This window comes from Rhamphochromis longiceps, linkage group LG22, assembly GCF_057381845.1.
Source record: "Rhamphochromis longiceps isolate RC_006_pf linkage group LG22, R_longiceps_female_GT1.1, whole genome shotgun sequence".
Lineage (NCBI taxonomy): Eukaryota > Metazoa > Chordata > Actinopteri > Cichliformes > Cichlidae > Rhamphochromis > Rhamphochromis longiceps.
The window spans coordinates 11241566-11257623 of NC_140577.1; the positions used below are offsets into that span (position 1 = coordinate 11241566).

General features: G+C 43.6%; 1 protein-coding gene across 1 annotated transcript in view; it reads left to right on the forward strand.

Moving 5' to 3' along the window:
- ext1b (exostosin glycosyltransferase 1b) overlaps positions 1–16058 on the forward strand; it is a 137241-nt gene that overhangs the window by 84120 nt on the left and 37063 nt on the right. The window contains exons 3-5 of the mRNA XM_085395209.1: positions 10009–10102; positions 13289–13396; positions 15309–15428. Of these exons, the coding sequence (XP_085251335.1) occupies positions 10009–10102; positions 13289–13396; positions 15309–15428 (322 nt within the window). The remainder of the gene's footprint in view (positions 1–10008; positions 10103–13288; positions 13397–15308; positions 15429–16058) is intronic.

Below are 16058 nucleotides of genomic sequence, written 5' to 3' on the forward strand. Positions count from 1 at the left end.
TGTTGCGGTAATCTTGCACCCCTCACCCCAGAGCAGCCCTGCGTACGTGTGAGGAGCAGGCATCGCCTAGTTTGAAATCCACCTCACTTCCATCCCCCGGAGAGTTGAGAGTGTGTGCATGCAGTTTGGGACTTTGACTACTGTGCAGACACTAAATGTAACTGAAAAATTGCCTCCATCTGTTGGCAGTGGAAAAAATCTGAGAGGACAAATTGAAAAGATTGCAAGGATAAAGCTGTCATACTGAATAAGTGTCGTGGCAGGAAGACTTCTTGTTATCGGGGTATTTATAAAATATTCAGGCTTACACGTGCGGTGGGGGTGGAGGGGGGTTTGAAGGGGACCGTAGCTGAAGGGAAAGAACAGACTGCTGACTTGAACTGATTCAGGAGTGCATACCAAGTGTGAGTCTGCATGTATATGAGCCCCGTCTTTATGTGTGGATGTTTTTTTTTGTTTTTTTTTAATGTATTTAGACTAATTTGACACCCAGCACCTACAGCTATACTCACTTCCAAGATCTCATTTGAATAGTGACATGGATCCAGTACAGCTGTGCAAACTAGCATAACATCTTAGAAACTCCTGATGCCTTGTTATGAGTTGAGTTCAAAATCTGGCTGCCTGAAGACATGCTCACACACAGCGAGATGGTCTATGTGAAGCCTGCACACACATTTTATTTATGCATGCAACACAGCATTCGGTAGCTATGAAGAGACGTGTCCAGAAGTGTTTCGGGGGTTGTTTGTGTGACTGTAGGCGCTCTGTATTCACACAGTTTAAGAGGGACGGAGAGATAGAGACAAAAGGAGCAACAGAAATATTACCTTGGATCTGTCGGTCAGCAGTTCCCCCTCAAGAAATAGCTCTTGGCGGGTCAGGAAGGCCTGTCAGATCGTGGCCCTGCTCAGATCTTCTACATATTCAGGTGAAATCTGCTCAAGATGGACTTTGGTGTCATTTATCAGAATGCACGCTGAGATCGGGGACTTCTTTGTTTTGTTAGCTCCCACATGTGGGCTAACAGATGTCCTCTTGTGATGCAGTCCTCATCTCCCTAATAACAATATTTGCTGTATTACAAACTGGATGTGTTTGTCTGGTTAATTTCTAGTTTAATGGGGTTAAACTCTTGTTGTTAAATATCTTTGATTTTTGGCCCATCGTGCTCCTTTCGTGTCAGTGATTTGTACCGAGGACGTTAGAAATGAGTTTCGTTAAAGCTGGGGTCACTGGACTGACAGGAAACACCGAGACTTCTACATGTTTTCTGGGCTCTGTTTCTAGGCTTTTATTTGTAAATTCAAAATGGACAGTACTGAACGGGCCTATCGCTTCTTTGATATGACCTGTAGTTGCATTTCCAGGGAGCTGCACTTCAGGTTACGGCATAGATCATGTAGGGGTTCAGAGGGGTTTGTGGTTATGACGTAGCTACAGAGCAGATTAACACAAAAGTATGAATCCCTTGTTATTCTGATCTAGTAACACGTTTGATGTTTTTTATCCTTTGTTGGTAGACTGTTACCATGTGTTGCTGGGAAAATTAGATTCTTAAACTCACTGACTGATCATCGATGGTCAGTAAAGTTACAGACGATGGCCAGTAAGTGTTGAAAACCCATTTAAAATCAGAACGACCCCTTTGCACTCTCCTCTTCTTATCTTGTGCCACAGTAGTTCAGCAAAAAAAACCTTCAGTCAGTTCATATTACAGCACCAGAACTGCTGGCATTTCAGCCTCAGTGGTTTTTTGGGGGGTTTTCTTTATGCTGCCATATATGTTTGCGTACATCTCTCACGTGTGGCCAGCACTAAATCTGCTGCCCTTGAAGGCGGACCTCACCATCATCATGGTTGGTTGTCCACAGAAAGCTCGTATGTTTGGCCATGCGGACTCTGGGGTCATGCCACGCTAGAAAGCTAATAGGAAGTAGCATAAGCTGGCTAATGAGCTCTAATTAGGCTAATGAATTAGATGCACAGTGTACTGTAGGCGTTAAAAGAGCAGATGAAGGGGAAGATGGGAAAGAATGGACAAGCACAGATCAGGATGCGCACATACAGTTGCTGACACATGCTTTTTCCGTATTGCCACAGGGTAAATAAAAAGCAACGATTAAGAGGGGGAGGACATAACACACGCAGGTGCTCTCAAGCTCATATCTCTCACTATATGCATGTACGCACATTATAATCCTTAACTAAACACACGACATATGTAGATAAACACAGCCAACACACATACACACACTCCCCCTCACCAAACACGCTCTATCTCAGTTAGTCAAGAGCCAACAACGTCCCCTTTTCTCCATAAGCTCACTTAGCCTGCACATCTGTCGTATTCTCGTGGGAACACACACCACAATATGCTTCAACTTAGACACTCGCACTTTTACGGGGAGTACGAGGCTCCTGTTTAATTACTGCTGGAATCTGTCCTTAGTCTGTTTGGTAGTTATTTACCAGACAAATGGGCACATCTGTGAGATGGTATTCATAAATCTAAATAACTTTTCATATCCCCTGATTTTTGACTGCTATATTTGGAGGTTCACTTCTATTCTTATGCGCCAAAAGGGGCCAAGTTGCAAGACACCAGAGCTTTTTTTTAATCATGAATTATTAATCAGATGAGTCAGAGGTCTTTATTAGATCATTTTCCCTTTAACAAAACCTCAAGCGCATACTCTCAAACCCGACTACAGTAGAGTAGAAAAAAGAAGGAGAAAAAACTTTCCAGGATTGTGTTCCAGCCATCATCAGACCTCCAGACACCTATTCTTCCACAGACTCTCGCAAGACTCGCACAGAAACCCACTTTGGAAGACAATTAGAAATTATCCAGAGAGTGGCAGAGGGAGACAAGAGAGAGGTCCGGGAGGCTAATGTAACAACAGTCTCAATAAGCAGTAAATTGGATCTCTTTCTCTCTGCTCTTTGCAAGACACTGAGGTTTTGTGTTTTCGTCACCCTGGAGCTCCATGTTTAGGCAGTGGACAGTATAATCGACTGGTGGGTGCCTGCACGGCCACAACGGCAGGAAAATAACCAAGAATGAGTCCACTGTGTGCTCTTATAGATTTGTGGTCGTTGCATAGGCTACTAATACAATCTGGCTGTTGGTAGTGCATCACCCGCAGCATAATACTGTATGGAAGTAAACAGCAAGCGGAAGTCATTTATAAGTCGTTGCGCCGTGGAAGCCAGTGATTTTTGTGAGCAGATGGCAACAATGATGAGGAGAAAAGCAGACGAATTTTTAATTATAGGTGCGTGGATGCGCTGCTATTAGTGCTGGGGTTGTGACAAGCTACTTTCAACTATATCTGTCACTGCCTCTCTGCAAGGCTCTCGCAGCCGGCTCTCAGGTCACACACAGAAAAGTCGTATTCATTTCTCTGACTGTTTCCAGGTTGCAAAAAATACAAACTGCATCTCACTTAGGAAGACACGTGGAAATGAAATGCATGTTTGGATGTTCTTCCTTCATTCATCTTTCACCTTATTTACATACGTAAGATTTCTTTATTAATCTAGCCATATTTTACAAATCCAACTGGCTACATGATTATTTGGGTTACTTAAAAAAAAAGACTACAGCTGTCTGTCCTTAATTTAGTTTAGGCCTGTGGGAAATCCTGCCTTCCTAATTTCTTATGTTTCCCAAATTTATTGGTTAGTTTTCATGCTTAAATTATTTCCCGTCATGTAAGTAAACCATATCGGTTTATTAGACCAACAAGGAGGCATAAATCTGTGCAGGGTTATAGTTTAGGCAAAGAATTGATCATCTATTTTGAAATCTGAAGCCGGCATGTGTCCGCTTTATTTGTGAAATTAAATGGCTAATGAGGGTGTCGTGGTAACAAGAAAGGGAAGCTATGGATTTACTGGTCATTATGCCTTAGCCTGTAGCCACGAACTATGAGTAGTGACCTGAAAGAATAACATGGCTGATACAAGCTTGGAATCAGCTTCCTCTGTGGGGTGTTCAGGCTTAGTCTTAGAGACAGGGTGAGGGGTTCGGAGTAGAGCGGCTACTCGGCCACTGCATCTGCCTCCTGGATGCCTCCTGCATGCCTAGGTGAGTTGTTTAGGGCATGCCCTATCAGGAGAAGGCCCAGGGACAGAGATGGGACATGCTGGAGACATTATAAGTCCTGGAAGAGCTGGGAAGGTGGAGAGGGAGGTCAGGGCATTACTGCTTAGGCGACTGCCCCCATGACCGAGATAAGAAGCAGAAGATGTTGTACCAGCTGATTATACCTTAGTGGAATGGAGGGGTAAGCAGATTTCAGTTTCCCTCTCCACTTTCACCTTGTAACCCCCATCTGTCTGAAAGACGCACCTTTTCCATGTAATTACGTTGCTACAAATAAAGGCACTTAATGACAGGTTGCCATGGTGAGTGTGTGTAGGCTCTTGACATTGGGGTTGGTGAAGAAATGTTACTTAACTGCTTTACACTTGTTGTACATTGGGGAAAACGCACACACTCAAAAAGTCTTGTTTTCTGGACACTTTCTGTTTCCCGCTCCCCGAATTGTTGGCTGCAAATGTGGCGGCTCGCGCAAGTGTCTGAAAAACATAAACACACGATCACAGCCTGCAGGCATGCAGCTAGGAGGTGTTTTTTTTTTCCCCCCACCGCTAACTCAAGGACACAAAGAGGAGAGAGAGCCGGCAAGAAAATAAAAGAGAGACAGAGAGAGCGAGAGGGGGGTGGGATAGAAGGAGATGATGGTAAAGGAAGGCTGTGCAAACAAACAGGACATTTAAAGGAAGGAGGAACGTGGGTTTGTCCACCAGGAACTCGCCTCCTAGAGGTCTCGTCATGAAACCTCATCACATCATCTAAAACCACCAGAACTCTCGTGAAAAGAAAATTATCGGTTTTAGGCACAATCCCAGTCGTACGATTAAGGTGCAGAGCAGGTGGATCATGTGGGAGGGAGCCAGCTGTCACATCCTACCTAAAATCTGCATCCAGTAAGCCAGTGATTTCCTCGACACTTTCTTATAGTGGTCTTAAGATATCCCAAAACCTGGTGCTAAAAAAGTTCTTTCCATGTCCGGCTGGGTCGGATAAATGGCAAACATTTGTGTCGCATTAAACATGTGACAAAGAAAAGTGCAATGGCTGGATAAAACATGCTATAGGGCTGTTGCGTGTTAAATCCCACATTGATATTCAGTGCCATCAGCTGCTGGTCTGTTTTGTGGGCTGTTGCGTGCACGCACACACATACGCACACGCGGGGACACACACACAGATTGTCCAGAGAGACAGCTGGTGTGAAAATATGGGCTAATATAGCTTCTTCGTCTCCATCGACAGGTGACGGAACGTCAATGTGAGGGCGTGCAGCTGTCGCTTGTTCTTGCGGCGCGCGCGTCTGCGAGTCTGTGTGTGCGATAACTGTCTTATGTGCTGTGCAGAACACTGCGCCTGTAGGTGTGAATGAGGGTGGGATTTTTATCACAGGCTGTCATGTCGCCGCACTTTATTAGAGCTCGGCTGGAGAAGGGACAAGGCACCATCAGCAGTCGCCCATCAGTGTGTATGTGTGTGAACAAGAAAGAGGGAGAGAATTGACTGGCTTCTACCTTTGACCTGTCAGCGTGGGCCATAGTCAGAGAAACACACCAAAGGCAGCATCAGCAATCACCTTCACACTTCCTTACGTGCTACAGCACAGCCGCTCTGTTATCAGTAGAGTAGAAGATACATGTAAAAGTAATCATGCAAATGCATTACGGGCACCAGGCTACTGCTAATTAAAATGATCGTGTTTATGCTTTATGCCAGTTTATCTCCTTCTTATCTTCTTAATGCTAAAACACGCTATCAGATCTGTCATTGTTGCAGGAAGATTTAGTTTACATTGTTTTGATTATTGTCTTCATCACATGTGGTGTCATGAAAATATGTCTGAAGATCATTTATGAAGGATGCTTCCTTTCTAATGCGCCACTGGCTGGTAATTTACCTTTGACTATACATTGTCTGGGAGAAAATGCCTTGTTGATGTTAGAGGTCAGAGAAGAATAGCCAAACTGCTTTTAGCTGGTAGGAAGGCAACAGTAACTCAAAGAACCAGTCGCGAAACACCCTCGCTGCAGGAAGGAGCGCTTTCACAGATCATTCATCCCAACAGCAGTTAGACTCTATAACTCCTCAATCACGATGTCATAAGTCACTGGGCATTGTGGACATCCACAGTCACCACTTCATGCATAATGCACCTTCTATGTGTATGGACGTGTGTATGCATATGTATATTTAGTGTGTACCTGTGTGTGTGTACGTGTACATGTCTATACTTATAGATATCTATTACTTACATAGGAATAGTAGTGTCTTGCATATTTCCACAACCATATCCATAATCACATACTTTGTATGCTACCGTTGTATATAGTGTATTATCTTACTTATTTTATATTTGTTTGTATTTTATTTGAGTTTTTGTATTTTCCTTCTGCTATCTGTACCTGAGCTGAGGTAAAGCAAAACTTTCCCATCAATAAAGTCTTATCTTATCTTGTTACAACCAACGCAGAAGAGCGTCTCTGTCAAAACTTGCCGCAGATGGGCTACATGTTTGGGTTTTAGGCTCAGAATTTGGCGTAAACAACACAAAAGCATATCAGGCTGCTGGTGGTTGTGTAATGGGGCATATCTTCTTGGAACACCTGTTAGTATTGTTGAACATCTTTTAAACAGCACAGAGTAACCGACTATTATTGTTGACTGTGCCCGTGTCTTTATGACCACAGTTTACCCGTCTTCTGATGGCTGCTTCCAGGCAGATTGTAACATGTCACAAAGCTCAAATAACCTCAAACTGGTTTCTTGAGCATAGCGATGAGTTCACTGCAGTTAGATGGCTTCTACAGTCACCAGATCTCAATCCAATACAGCACTTTTGGGATTTGGTGGAACAGGAGATTCTCATCATTGAAGTGTATTCGACAAATCTGGAGCAACTGTCTGATGCTATCATGTTAATATGGACCAAAATCACTGACGGGTGTTACCAACACCTTGTTGACTCTGCCACAAAGGCAGCTGTGAAGTCAAAATGGGGTCCAACCTGGTGTAACTAACGCATTAACATCAGCATTTCCATGTCAGGGTCAATTATGGGGACATTATAGCAAAAAAGTCATGAATTACCTCTTATTTTTATTTTATAAAAAGTAATAAATTACTCCTTGAAAGATATAACATTACTTCCGCATTATTGGGCAAGATTGCCTGAAATGCATGATCGCATAATAACCAGCTGACGATGCAAGTCCTAAACTGGGATTATTCTTTCCTGTACTGCTGGTGATGGACTTCACGTGGACTGTTAAAGAAGTACAGCAGTGATGTCTGCTCAAGCTTCAGCTGTCTGTGTCCGTGTCTGCAGCAGAGTTTAATCTAGGCCTTAGAATACGTGCCCACACACTGGAAGAAATCCCTGTCCTAATGAGGCCAGAATAATAACAAGATATTTCTTTTGGAGAGACAGGTATGGGTAGAAATGGAGGCCACAATTCTACAAACCTGACTGCTTATCACAGCTTCTCCTACCCGTTGAAAATCAAGCTTTGGCTCCTTGACTGAGGTCAACATCACTCTGGGTCCAGAGTTCTTCGTTACTGGCTTTGCAGATGCTCAGAAAGAGTTAATGTTGTGTTAGATGCTGCTGTTTCTGGCCCGGAAAGTCATTTGTGCTTCACCATTACATTCTCATCCTTTTTTGCAATAAAGATTAACGTTCATATCTCCATTGCTCAAAAGTTGAAGACGCTTCGTCCTCCTGTTGTGCAGAGAGTTTAAAAACTTACCAGCGTAGCAGTTTGAGTAAGTTTAGTGTGATTATAGAATTACAACCTATTACAGTGTTAAGGAAAAAAGTGTCATTACAGCCAACGCTGGTCTGAACACACAACCTGTCAAAATATGAGAAAGCACCGAGCATGCAAACATGAACACATAGACTGATGCACAATTTGTCTATTTCTGATGCACACACATGCACGCGCAGAGCCAGCTGTGTGGTGGAAGCAGGTGTCACTCTCAGCTCATTACCCCTGGCTGGGTTGATCACCCTGTTTGTAAAGCAATAAGATACACCTCACTGGAGAAATAGAGGGATGAGCAGGGGAAAGCAGAGAGAGGAAGATGGGGAGGGTGGGAGCTTCGGCCTCCTGCTCCGAGAGATAAAAAGAACCGGGACAGGTAGCAGACAGAAGAGGGGAGGTGTGCACAGGTGGATGTGAATCTTGAGATTGGGGGAAAGAGAAGAAAAAGGAAAAAGATGTAGAAAAGCTGTGAGAAATAAATGACAGGAAGTGGAGGACAAAATGGCCTGCATTTGTATAGCGCTTTTCTAGTCCCTAAGGACCCCAAAGCGCTTCACACTACATTCAGTCATTCACCCATTCACACACACATTGGCGATGGTAAGCTACATTGTAGCCACAGCTGCCCTGGGGCGCACTGACAGAGGGGAGGCTGCCGGACACTGGCGCCACCGGGCCCTCTGACCACCACCAGTAGGCAAACACGGGGTTAGTATCTTGCCCAAGGATATTTGGCATGCAGCCAGGAGGATCCAGCCTGAGATCGAACCACCGACCTTCTGATTAGTGGCTGACCTGCTCTGCCACCTGAGCTACAGCCACCCCAACAACAGGACAACATAGGTGGAAGGAAAAAGCAGAAAAGAGGAGGCTCGGTGGAAAAAGGCAAAAGCAAAATCAGACACTCTGGGGACCTTAAATAATAAAATAATAATAAAATCAACTCGTGGTTTTGTTCTTGCTGTGATTTCGCACATACACCTTGTTTTCCAGGAACAAGGGATTATTAGCCAGCTGCTGACTTGTTAAACCCACTTTACAATACACAAAAAGCAACGCTTTAAATGTGAGAACTCCCCTTTCTCTTGAAATCCCTCAGACAATTATTGTATTTTACCTTGTTAAAAAAGTTGTTTGAGCCCTCCTGATATAACTGTTTGGTTTTTATGTCATTAAATGTGTGGGAGTGTGTGGAAAACTACATGCATAACAGTAGCGCTGCAAAAGAGCAACATTGTGATGCATCATCTTCTTGCAATCATTCAAAATATTGTAATATGAATCAAATTCTGCTTTTTGGCTCTTTAGGACAGTTTTGTTGATGTTGTTAGTTACAGATTTCATACTCTCATAGATACTAAATAATTGCAGTATGATAATCACTGTGTCATGATAACAGCATTATCATGGGCGATGATTCCAGATAGCATCGTATCCAGAGTCACATCACAATTTCCACCCTAATACATGTTGTGGCAAAGATTTCATCCCTTCATCAAACAATCAAACAATTGTCTAACTGACTGATGAGAACTAGCTCATACAGCATGCAATCGTCTAATCTGTAAACCGGTGACACGTGACTAGAGACACCACTCTGACTACCACAGGTTGCTAGAGAAAGATGGGCAGTCCCAAACCAGATGGTGAGTGGTTGCTGGCAGTTGCTAGGTGCAACCTTTTCCAATTGCAATTGCGTCTTCTTCGGTCAGTAACAGATGCAGTCGACAGTAATGTGCATGCAAGACGGCGACTTGTCTGATGACGCTCCCCAACAGCTCACTAAGTGGTGGCGGTGAACCTGGAAACGGACGAGTAACAGTTGCACCTTCTGCAGCTTTTTGGTTGCACTGGCAAGGCAACGTGTTCTGTTTCTAACCATTCAGAACCCTTACAGAGAGCTAGTGAAACTGTGGCTACAGGGAGATCTTTAGGTGCAGCTCTCTCTTTGAGACTGATGGTGACAACTGGTTGGGAATACACATTTTCCGTTAGCCTCCCGTGGTTGTCCATGGGAGGATGACTTGTCTCCAGGCCTGTGTGGCTGATGATCACTCACATGTTTTTCTAAGCCCGTTCCTTTAGTGTCATTTTCACATCAGTGAACTCACAACACGTCTGTGTGTGTGTGTGTCCCTGCAGGTACGACTACAAGGAGATGCTCCACAATTCCACTTTCTGTTTGGTGCCCCGCGGCAGACGGCTGGGCTCCTTCCGCTTCCTTGAGGCGCTGCAGGTAAACAAGCAACACACACATCCACAGCACTGCGAGAGAGCATTGCTCACTGCTCTAAATTCAAGCTAACCAGCAAATATCACTATGAAGAAAAATAATCACTACCTACACTCAACCTTCCACTTAGCATTTGTTTTAATGGTGCTACCTCTAGCATTAAAGGATCACTAGATCATTACCACCTTAATTTTCAGACTAATAGTGTAATTAATATAAACAAACGAGACCTTCGCTGAGAGGATTAGCTGCTGCTTCCTGCCTCTAAACACTGATATTCATTTTGCAGATACACTGTTAAATTGTTGCCTGACTTCATGAAAAAAAATAAATAAAGATGGTTTGTTTTTTTTATGCATTTGCATAGACATGCAGAGACCGTTTGCTAGCTTTTTGCTGCCCAGGTTTATATTAAGCTGGATTACGGGTGAAACTGCTGCACATAATAAACATAAGTCATCATAGTAATTTCCTAACACTGGCTCTGGATTCACCTCCAGTTTGCCTCTTCCTGCCTCCTTTTATTTACATGCGCCAATCGTTTTCTTTTTTCCTCCTCTCTGTTCATCCATTTCTGTAACTGCGCAGCACTCTGCATTACTACTGCACTGTCCTTTACCTCTCCTTACCGTACGCCGCTGTCCACAGAGTGCACTCACATAAGTGTGCTTATCTCACTATCAGCTGACACACACACACATGCACGCGCAGAGAACACTTCACTCAGGAAGCAAATTTGCCCTCTCCTCTCCTTTCTCCATTTGTCACACTCACTCCAACCATCGAATTCAAACCGTGACGACAAAGAGAGAGTATTTGCCAGCTTTGGTCTTTGCATGAAAAAGCAATTCTTCATAGAGGTCAGCGCGCGTGCGTGTGTGTGTGTGTGTGTGTGTGTGTGTGTGTGTGTGTGTGTGTGTGTGTGTGTGTGTGTGTGTGTGTGTGTGTGTGTGTGTGTGTGTGTGTGTGTGTGTGTGTGTGTGTGAGAGAGACAGCAGCAGAGCCTGAGGGCCAGTTCTGGTTTAGCTGACACCTTTATGACCTGGGAGCGACAGGGCCGTCATTAACATCAAACCACAGACACACACGCACACACCAGCTGTTCCCCTGTACCTCTCCTCTCACCCCTCCATCCTTCTGCCATTCCTTTGCCAAAGGTCATCTGCGGCTTTACTAACTCCCCACCTCTCATATCATTCATATCTGTTTATCCGCGTTCATCTGCCTTTTCATCTTTTATGAATTCCCTTCATCCCTTCATCGTTCCTCGAGCTCACCTCCTTTTGAGTAATTAACACACCCGTTGATGTGAAGACATGAAGTGAATAAAACAGCCAGAGCGGCCTGGTTCCTTTCTTTGATTTTCCAGACTTGTGAATGATTCAGACATTTTCAGAAATCAAATAAACTGAAACAGGGCGAGTAATTAAGGAATTCTTTTTGTGAACGTTTCACCTCTTGTAGTTCTTGTCGCAGCAGTGTGAGAAAATGTTTTTATGAATCTGGCTTTTTAAAATTTTTTCCACACATCTGAAGTTGAGTCTGGACTCCTGTGCTTTCAGTTCATAATGAGATATAGTTGGTAAATGGCCTGTATTTGTATAGCGCTTTACTTAGTCCCTAAGGACCCCAAAGCGCTTTACACCACATCCAGTCATCCACCCATTCACACACACATTCACACACTGGTGATGGCAAGCTACATTGGAGCCACAGCTGCCCTGGGGTGCACTGACAGAGGCGAGGCTGCCGGACACTGGCGCCACCGGACCCTCTGACCACCACCAGTAGGCAGTAGGGTGAAGTGTCTTGCCCAAGGACACAACGACCGAGGCTGTCGGAGCCGGGGCTCGAACCGGCAACTTTTCGATTCCGAGACGAACTCCCAACTCTTGAGCCACGATCGCCCCCCAATAGTTGTCTTGCTGTCTTTGCATATAGCCTGTCTATTAGCATGCAAATCTAGAAATGTTACGTCATACGCTCCTAAGATCCCAACAGGTTCATATTAACCACTTTTGCAACTATGAGCCAGTCAACATGGGTTTAAGTCCAAATGTGTCACATTGTTCTGTCAGAGTGAATGCAAAAGGAAAAAAGGCCGGTCGTGTCCTGTAGGATTTAAGCTGCTCTAATCAATATTAATCAGTATATTAATAGGTCACAGAACAGGTGCTGCACCTGTTGTTAGTAAACCTACATGAGCACCGACTCGCCCAATTAAATGCTTTTGTAAGCCATTTCTTCTTAAGGGCGTTTGGTTGGAATAGCACTTAATGTCACAGACCCTTCACAAGCTGAATGAGGGCAGTGGTGTAGTGAGAGGGTGGAGGGACCCGTTTGAAACTTATTAAAGAATAGCTGGTGTGCACATGGCGTTATTTAGAGGCTCAAGTCAAATAGATAGATTAGCTAGATTTAACATGTCAGATAATCCAGTAAAAAGTAGTCCAAAAGCAGCTGTACGTGCAATATTTGCTGAAACTAAGTAGTCGCCACCTTTCAAGGTGCACAGAGATGTTTAAATAACAACCACATCCACAGGCCTGTGGTTTTCCCCAGAGGAATCCATCATGAGTCATATCTGCAAATTTATAATTGAAAAGATGTTTGCTAAATATTTGAAATTTCCATCAAAAGTGTATTATTTAGAGGAAACTGTGGCTTATTTGTCAGGATTCGTATTTCTCATATCTAGGAAAAAATAAATAGGAGTGAATAAACTCCATGAAAGTTCAGGATCTAGTCTTAAGCTGGTACAGTTGACTGAGCAAAAAAAGGCATGTCTGCTTGGATCGTGGTTTCTTTCCTTCCATTGGTGTTTTTTTATCCACTGTATGTCCAAACCTAAGGGGGGCTTAATGGCTGAATAGTTAGGAATCTACAAGGCTCTTAACCTCCACCTGAACTTTTATTCTTTCTCTCTTCACGTTTCCTTTTCTATTCTTCTACCGGTCACATTGTCAAATAACGGGAAAAACACTAAAAGTAAACTCTTTCAATTCAAAGAAACTCAAACACAGATAATAACAGAGTGATCGATTATTATGAAGTCCAGTTATCACAGCTTTATATAAACAGAGCTGCGTATTGTCGCTGTAATGACGAGGATCAATATCCAGTAAATCAGCCGAGATTAGGCAGGTAGCAATGATTCCAGGCCTCACTCTCTGTATGTGTGTGTCTCAGGCTGCATGTGTACCAGTGATGCTGAGTAACGGCTGGGAGCTGCCTTTCTCCGAGATCATCGACTGGAACACGGCCGCAGTCATCGGCGACGAGAGGCTCCTGCTGCAGGTAACGGCCCGTAGACGCGCTCGCACAACAATCACATGCTCTGTATATCACCTGAAAGTGACACGGCGAAGAGAAACCGCAGCATTCCCACAACTGAAATCAGACTCTCTCTCTGACTCTCGATACCCTCGGCACACGCTCGGTCTTCACCATCTTCACCATGTTTGGTTTTCTAGCGACATGGCTGTTAACTAAACAAAATTCAAGCGGCATACCAAGTCCCAGACTGCTTACAAAGCCCCACATTGTTTTGTGAGAGGGCAAATAAATAAAACCACCAAATGGATTTCGTTGGAACGGCTTGAACTTCATAGGGGGAAAAGTAATTATACGCCCATTAAACCTTAATTTGAATGAAGTGTGTAATAATATTGTTTGACTTTGAGTTTTATAATGCAGGAGCTCCATCTCGGCTTTCTCTGTGCAGCTACAAACAGGTCTGAGACGTCCTGGATCGTTCTCCAGATTTATGTATTTTGCTGCAGTACAATGGGGCAAGGTGCACACAACACCCACTTAATATGTGTGTTTTTCACTAAATGTGAGATGCCTGTACTCTTTATTAGAGGTATTTATCGGAACCACAGAAATATCTAGAAAATATTGCTCGTACAGTGGATCTACCTGTCCAATAAACATGCTAACAGATAGAGGAATGTACTCTTTACTAGAGTGGATAAATACCATTTATTGGCCATTATCTCCCCTTTACTGTGACAAATGGTCACAACAGAAACTACACATCTATTGGAACAAAGGTGTAAAACTGTCCATTAAATTCCAGCTGAAGCATTTAAAGCTTCTCTCTCGTAATATTGTTTGACTGATAGAGGCCGTTAACTTTATTCCTTCTTTCATGTGCTTTGTTTCCTTCATGAACGGCACATATTTGTCTCCTGTAAATGCTGCCGGTTTAAAACAAAACATTTTTTAAACCTACCTTGAGTTTGTGATGTCTTCCTCCCCTCATTCCCAGCCAGTCACGGCAGATGGTCGCCCCCTCCCTCAGCCTGGTTCTGCTGGAGGTTTCTTCCTGTTTAAAAGGGAGTTTTTCCTTCCCACTGTCACCAAGTGCTTACTCAAAAGGGGTTGTTTGAATATTGGGGTTTTCTGTGTTATCATAGGGGCTCTATCTTAGAATGGAAAGAATCTTATTTGATGCTTTATGAATAAAACTGAATTGAACTGAGTTACACAAATAGGACTTCATTCTTGATTGGGACTAAATTCTGCCAGGTTAAAAAGAGACAGACGGAAAACAGAAATCTTCTGATGTTGCTGCTATTTTTTACTAAAACTTGCTCTGAAGTCTTGAAGTTTTTGAAAAGATCTAAATCCTGGACCTAATCACTAAAAGTTCAGCAGCTCACTGCTCTCTGTGAAGGCAAAGAAAAAGTACACAAAAGAAGAAAACGAACAAAAGGTAGACCTGGGTCACAGGTATCATAACTTACCTCAGGTGACCTCAGCAGGTCACATGACAGGGTGGGGCAAGGTCTCACAGTGGTTTCACTCGTGGTGATGGTAATGATCCAGGCCCCCTTCTTACACCTTGGCTCACATGACAGCTTGCATGAATAATCCGTCGTAGTAGCAGTAGTACTCAGTAGTGGGTCCCAGCAAAGGGGGAAACCCCCACAAGGGTTAAGATTACATATCTGGAACTCCAGTTTTGTTTTTAGAATGAAGGAGACATAATTCCAGCTGCACTTTTTTTCCCCAAGCTCTAAAAGTTAGCATGACCTGGATGACTAAGAACCTACATGTACATGTAGTTCACATCTACATGCATATGTCTATGACAAGACAGTAGAAGCAGGTGCATACCCACAGCAAAACGTTTTCATGCCCAGATCAATCGTTCTTCAACAGCGATGTGCAATACTGATCGAATGCCGTTTGTTCTTTGCAGATTCCCACAACGGTGCGCTCCATCCACCAGGACAAGATCCTGTCCCTCAGACAGCAGACTCAGTTCCTCTGGGAAGCCTACTTCTCCTCTGTGGAAAAGATTGTTCTGACCACCCTGGAGGTGAGGAGTCAAGACGCACATGCACAGTTGTACAAACTCTCCTTCGTCCATTATCAGCCTTTCTCTCCGAGGGCTGCAGTGTCACTGCAGACTCCATAATCGCTGCGCTCTCTGTTTGGTCTGTTTGGTGTGAGGCTAAAAGTAAAAACAGAATTTTTCTGTGTTTTTTGACAGAGAGCAAAGAAAAAATGGAAATTGCGGAACGTGTTCATGTAGAATTTCTCACAGGCCGCTTTTTGTTTTTATTAAATGCTATTTTATGATATATCAATAGTAGTTGCAGCAATTGGCGGGGTAGTACTATTTATAATGCCACCAGTAGAGACAGTTACAGTGGCTTGCAAAAGTATTCGGCCCCCTTGAACTTTTCCACATTTTGTCCCATTACAGCCACAAACATGAATCAGTTTTATTGGAATTCCACGTGAAAGACCAACACAAAGTGGTGCACACGTGAGAAGTGGAACGAAAATCATACATGAGTCCAAACATTTTTTTACAAATAAATAACTGAAAAGTGGGGTGTGCGTAATTATTCAGCCACCTGAGTCAATACTTTGTAGAACCACCTTTGGTGCAATTACAGCTGCCAGTCTTTTAGGGTATGTCTTTACCAGCTTTGCACATCTA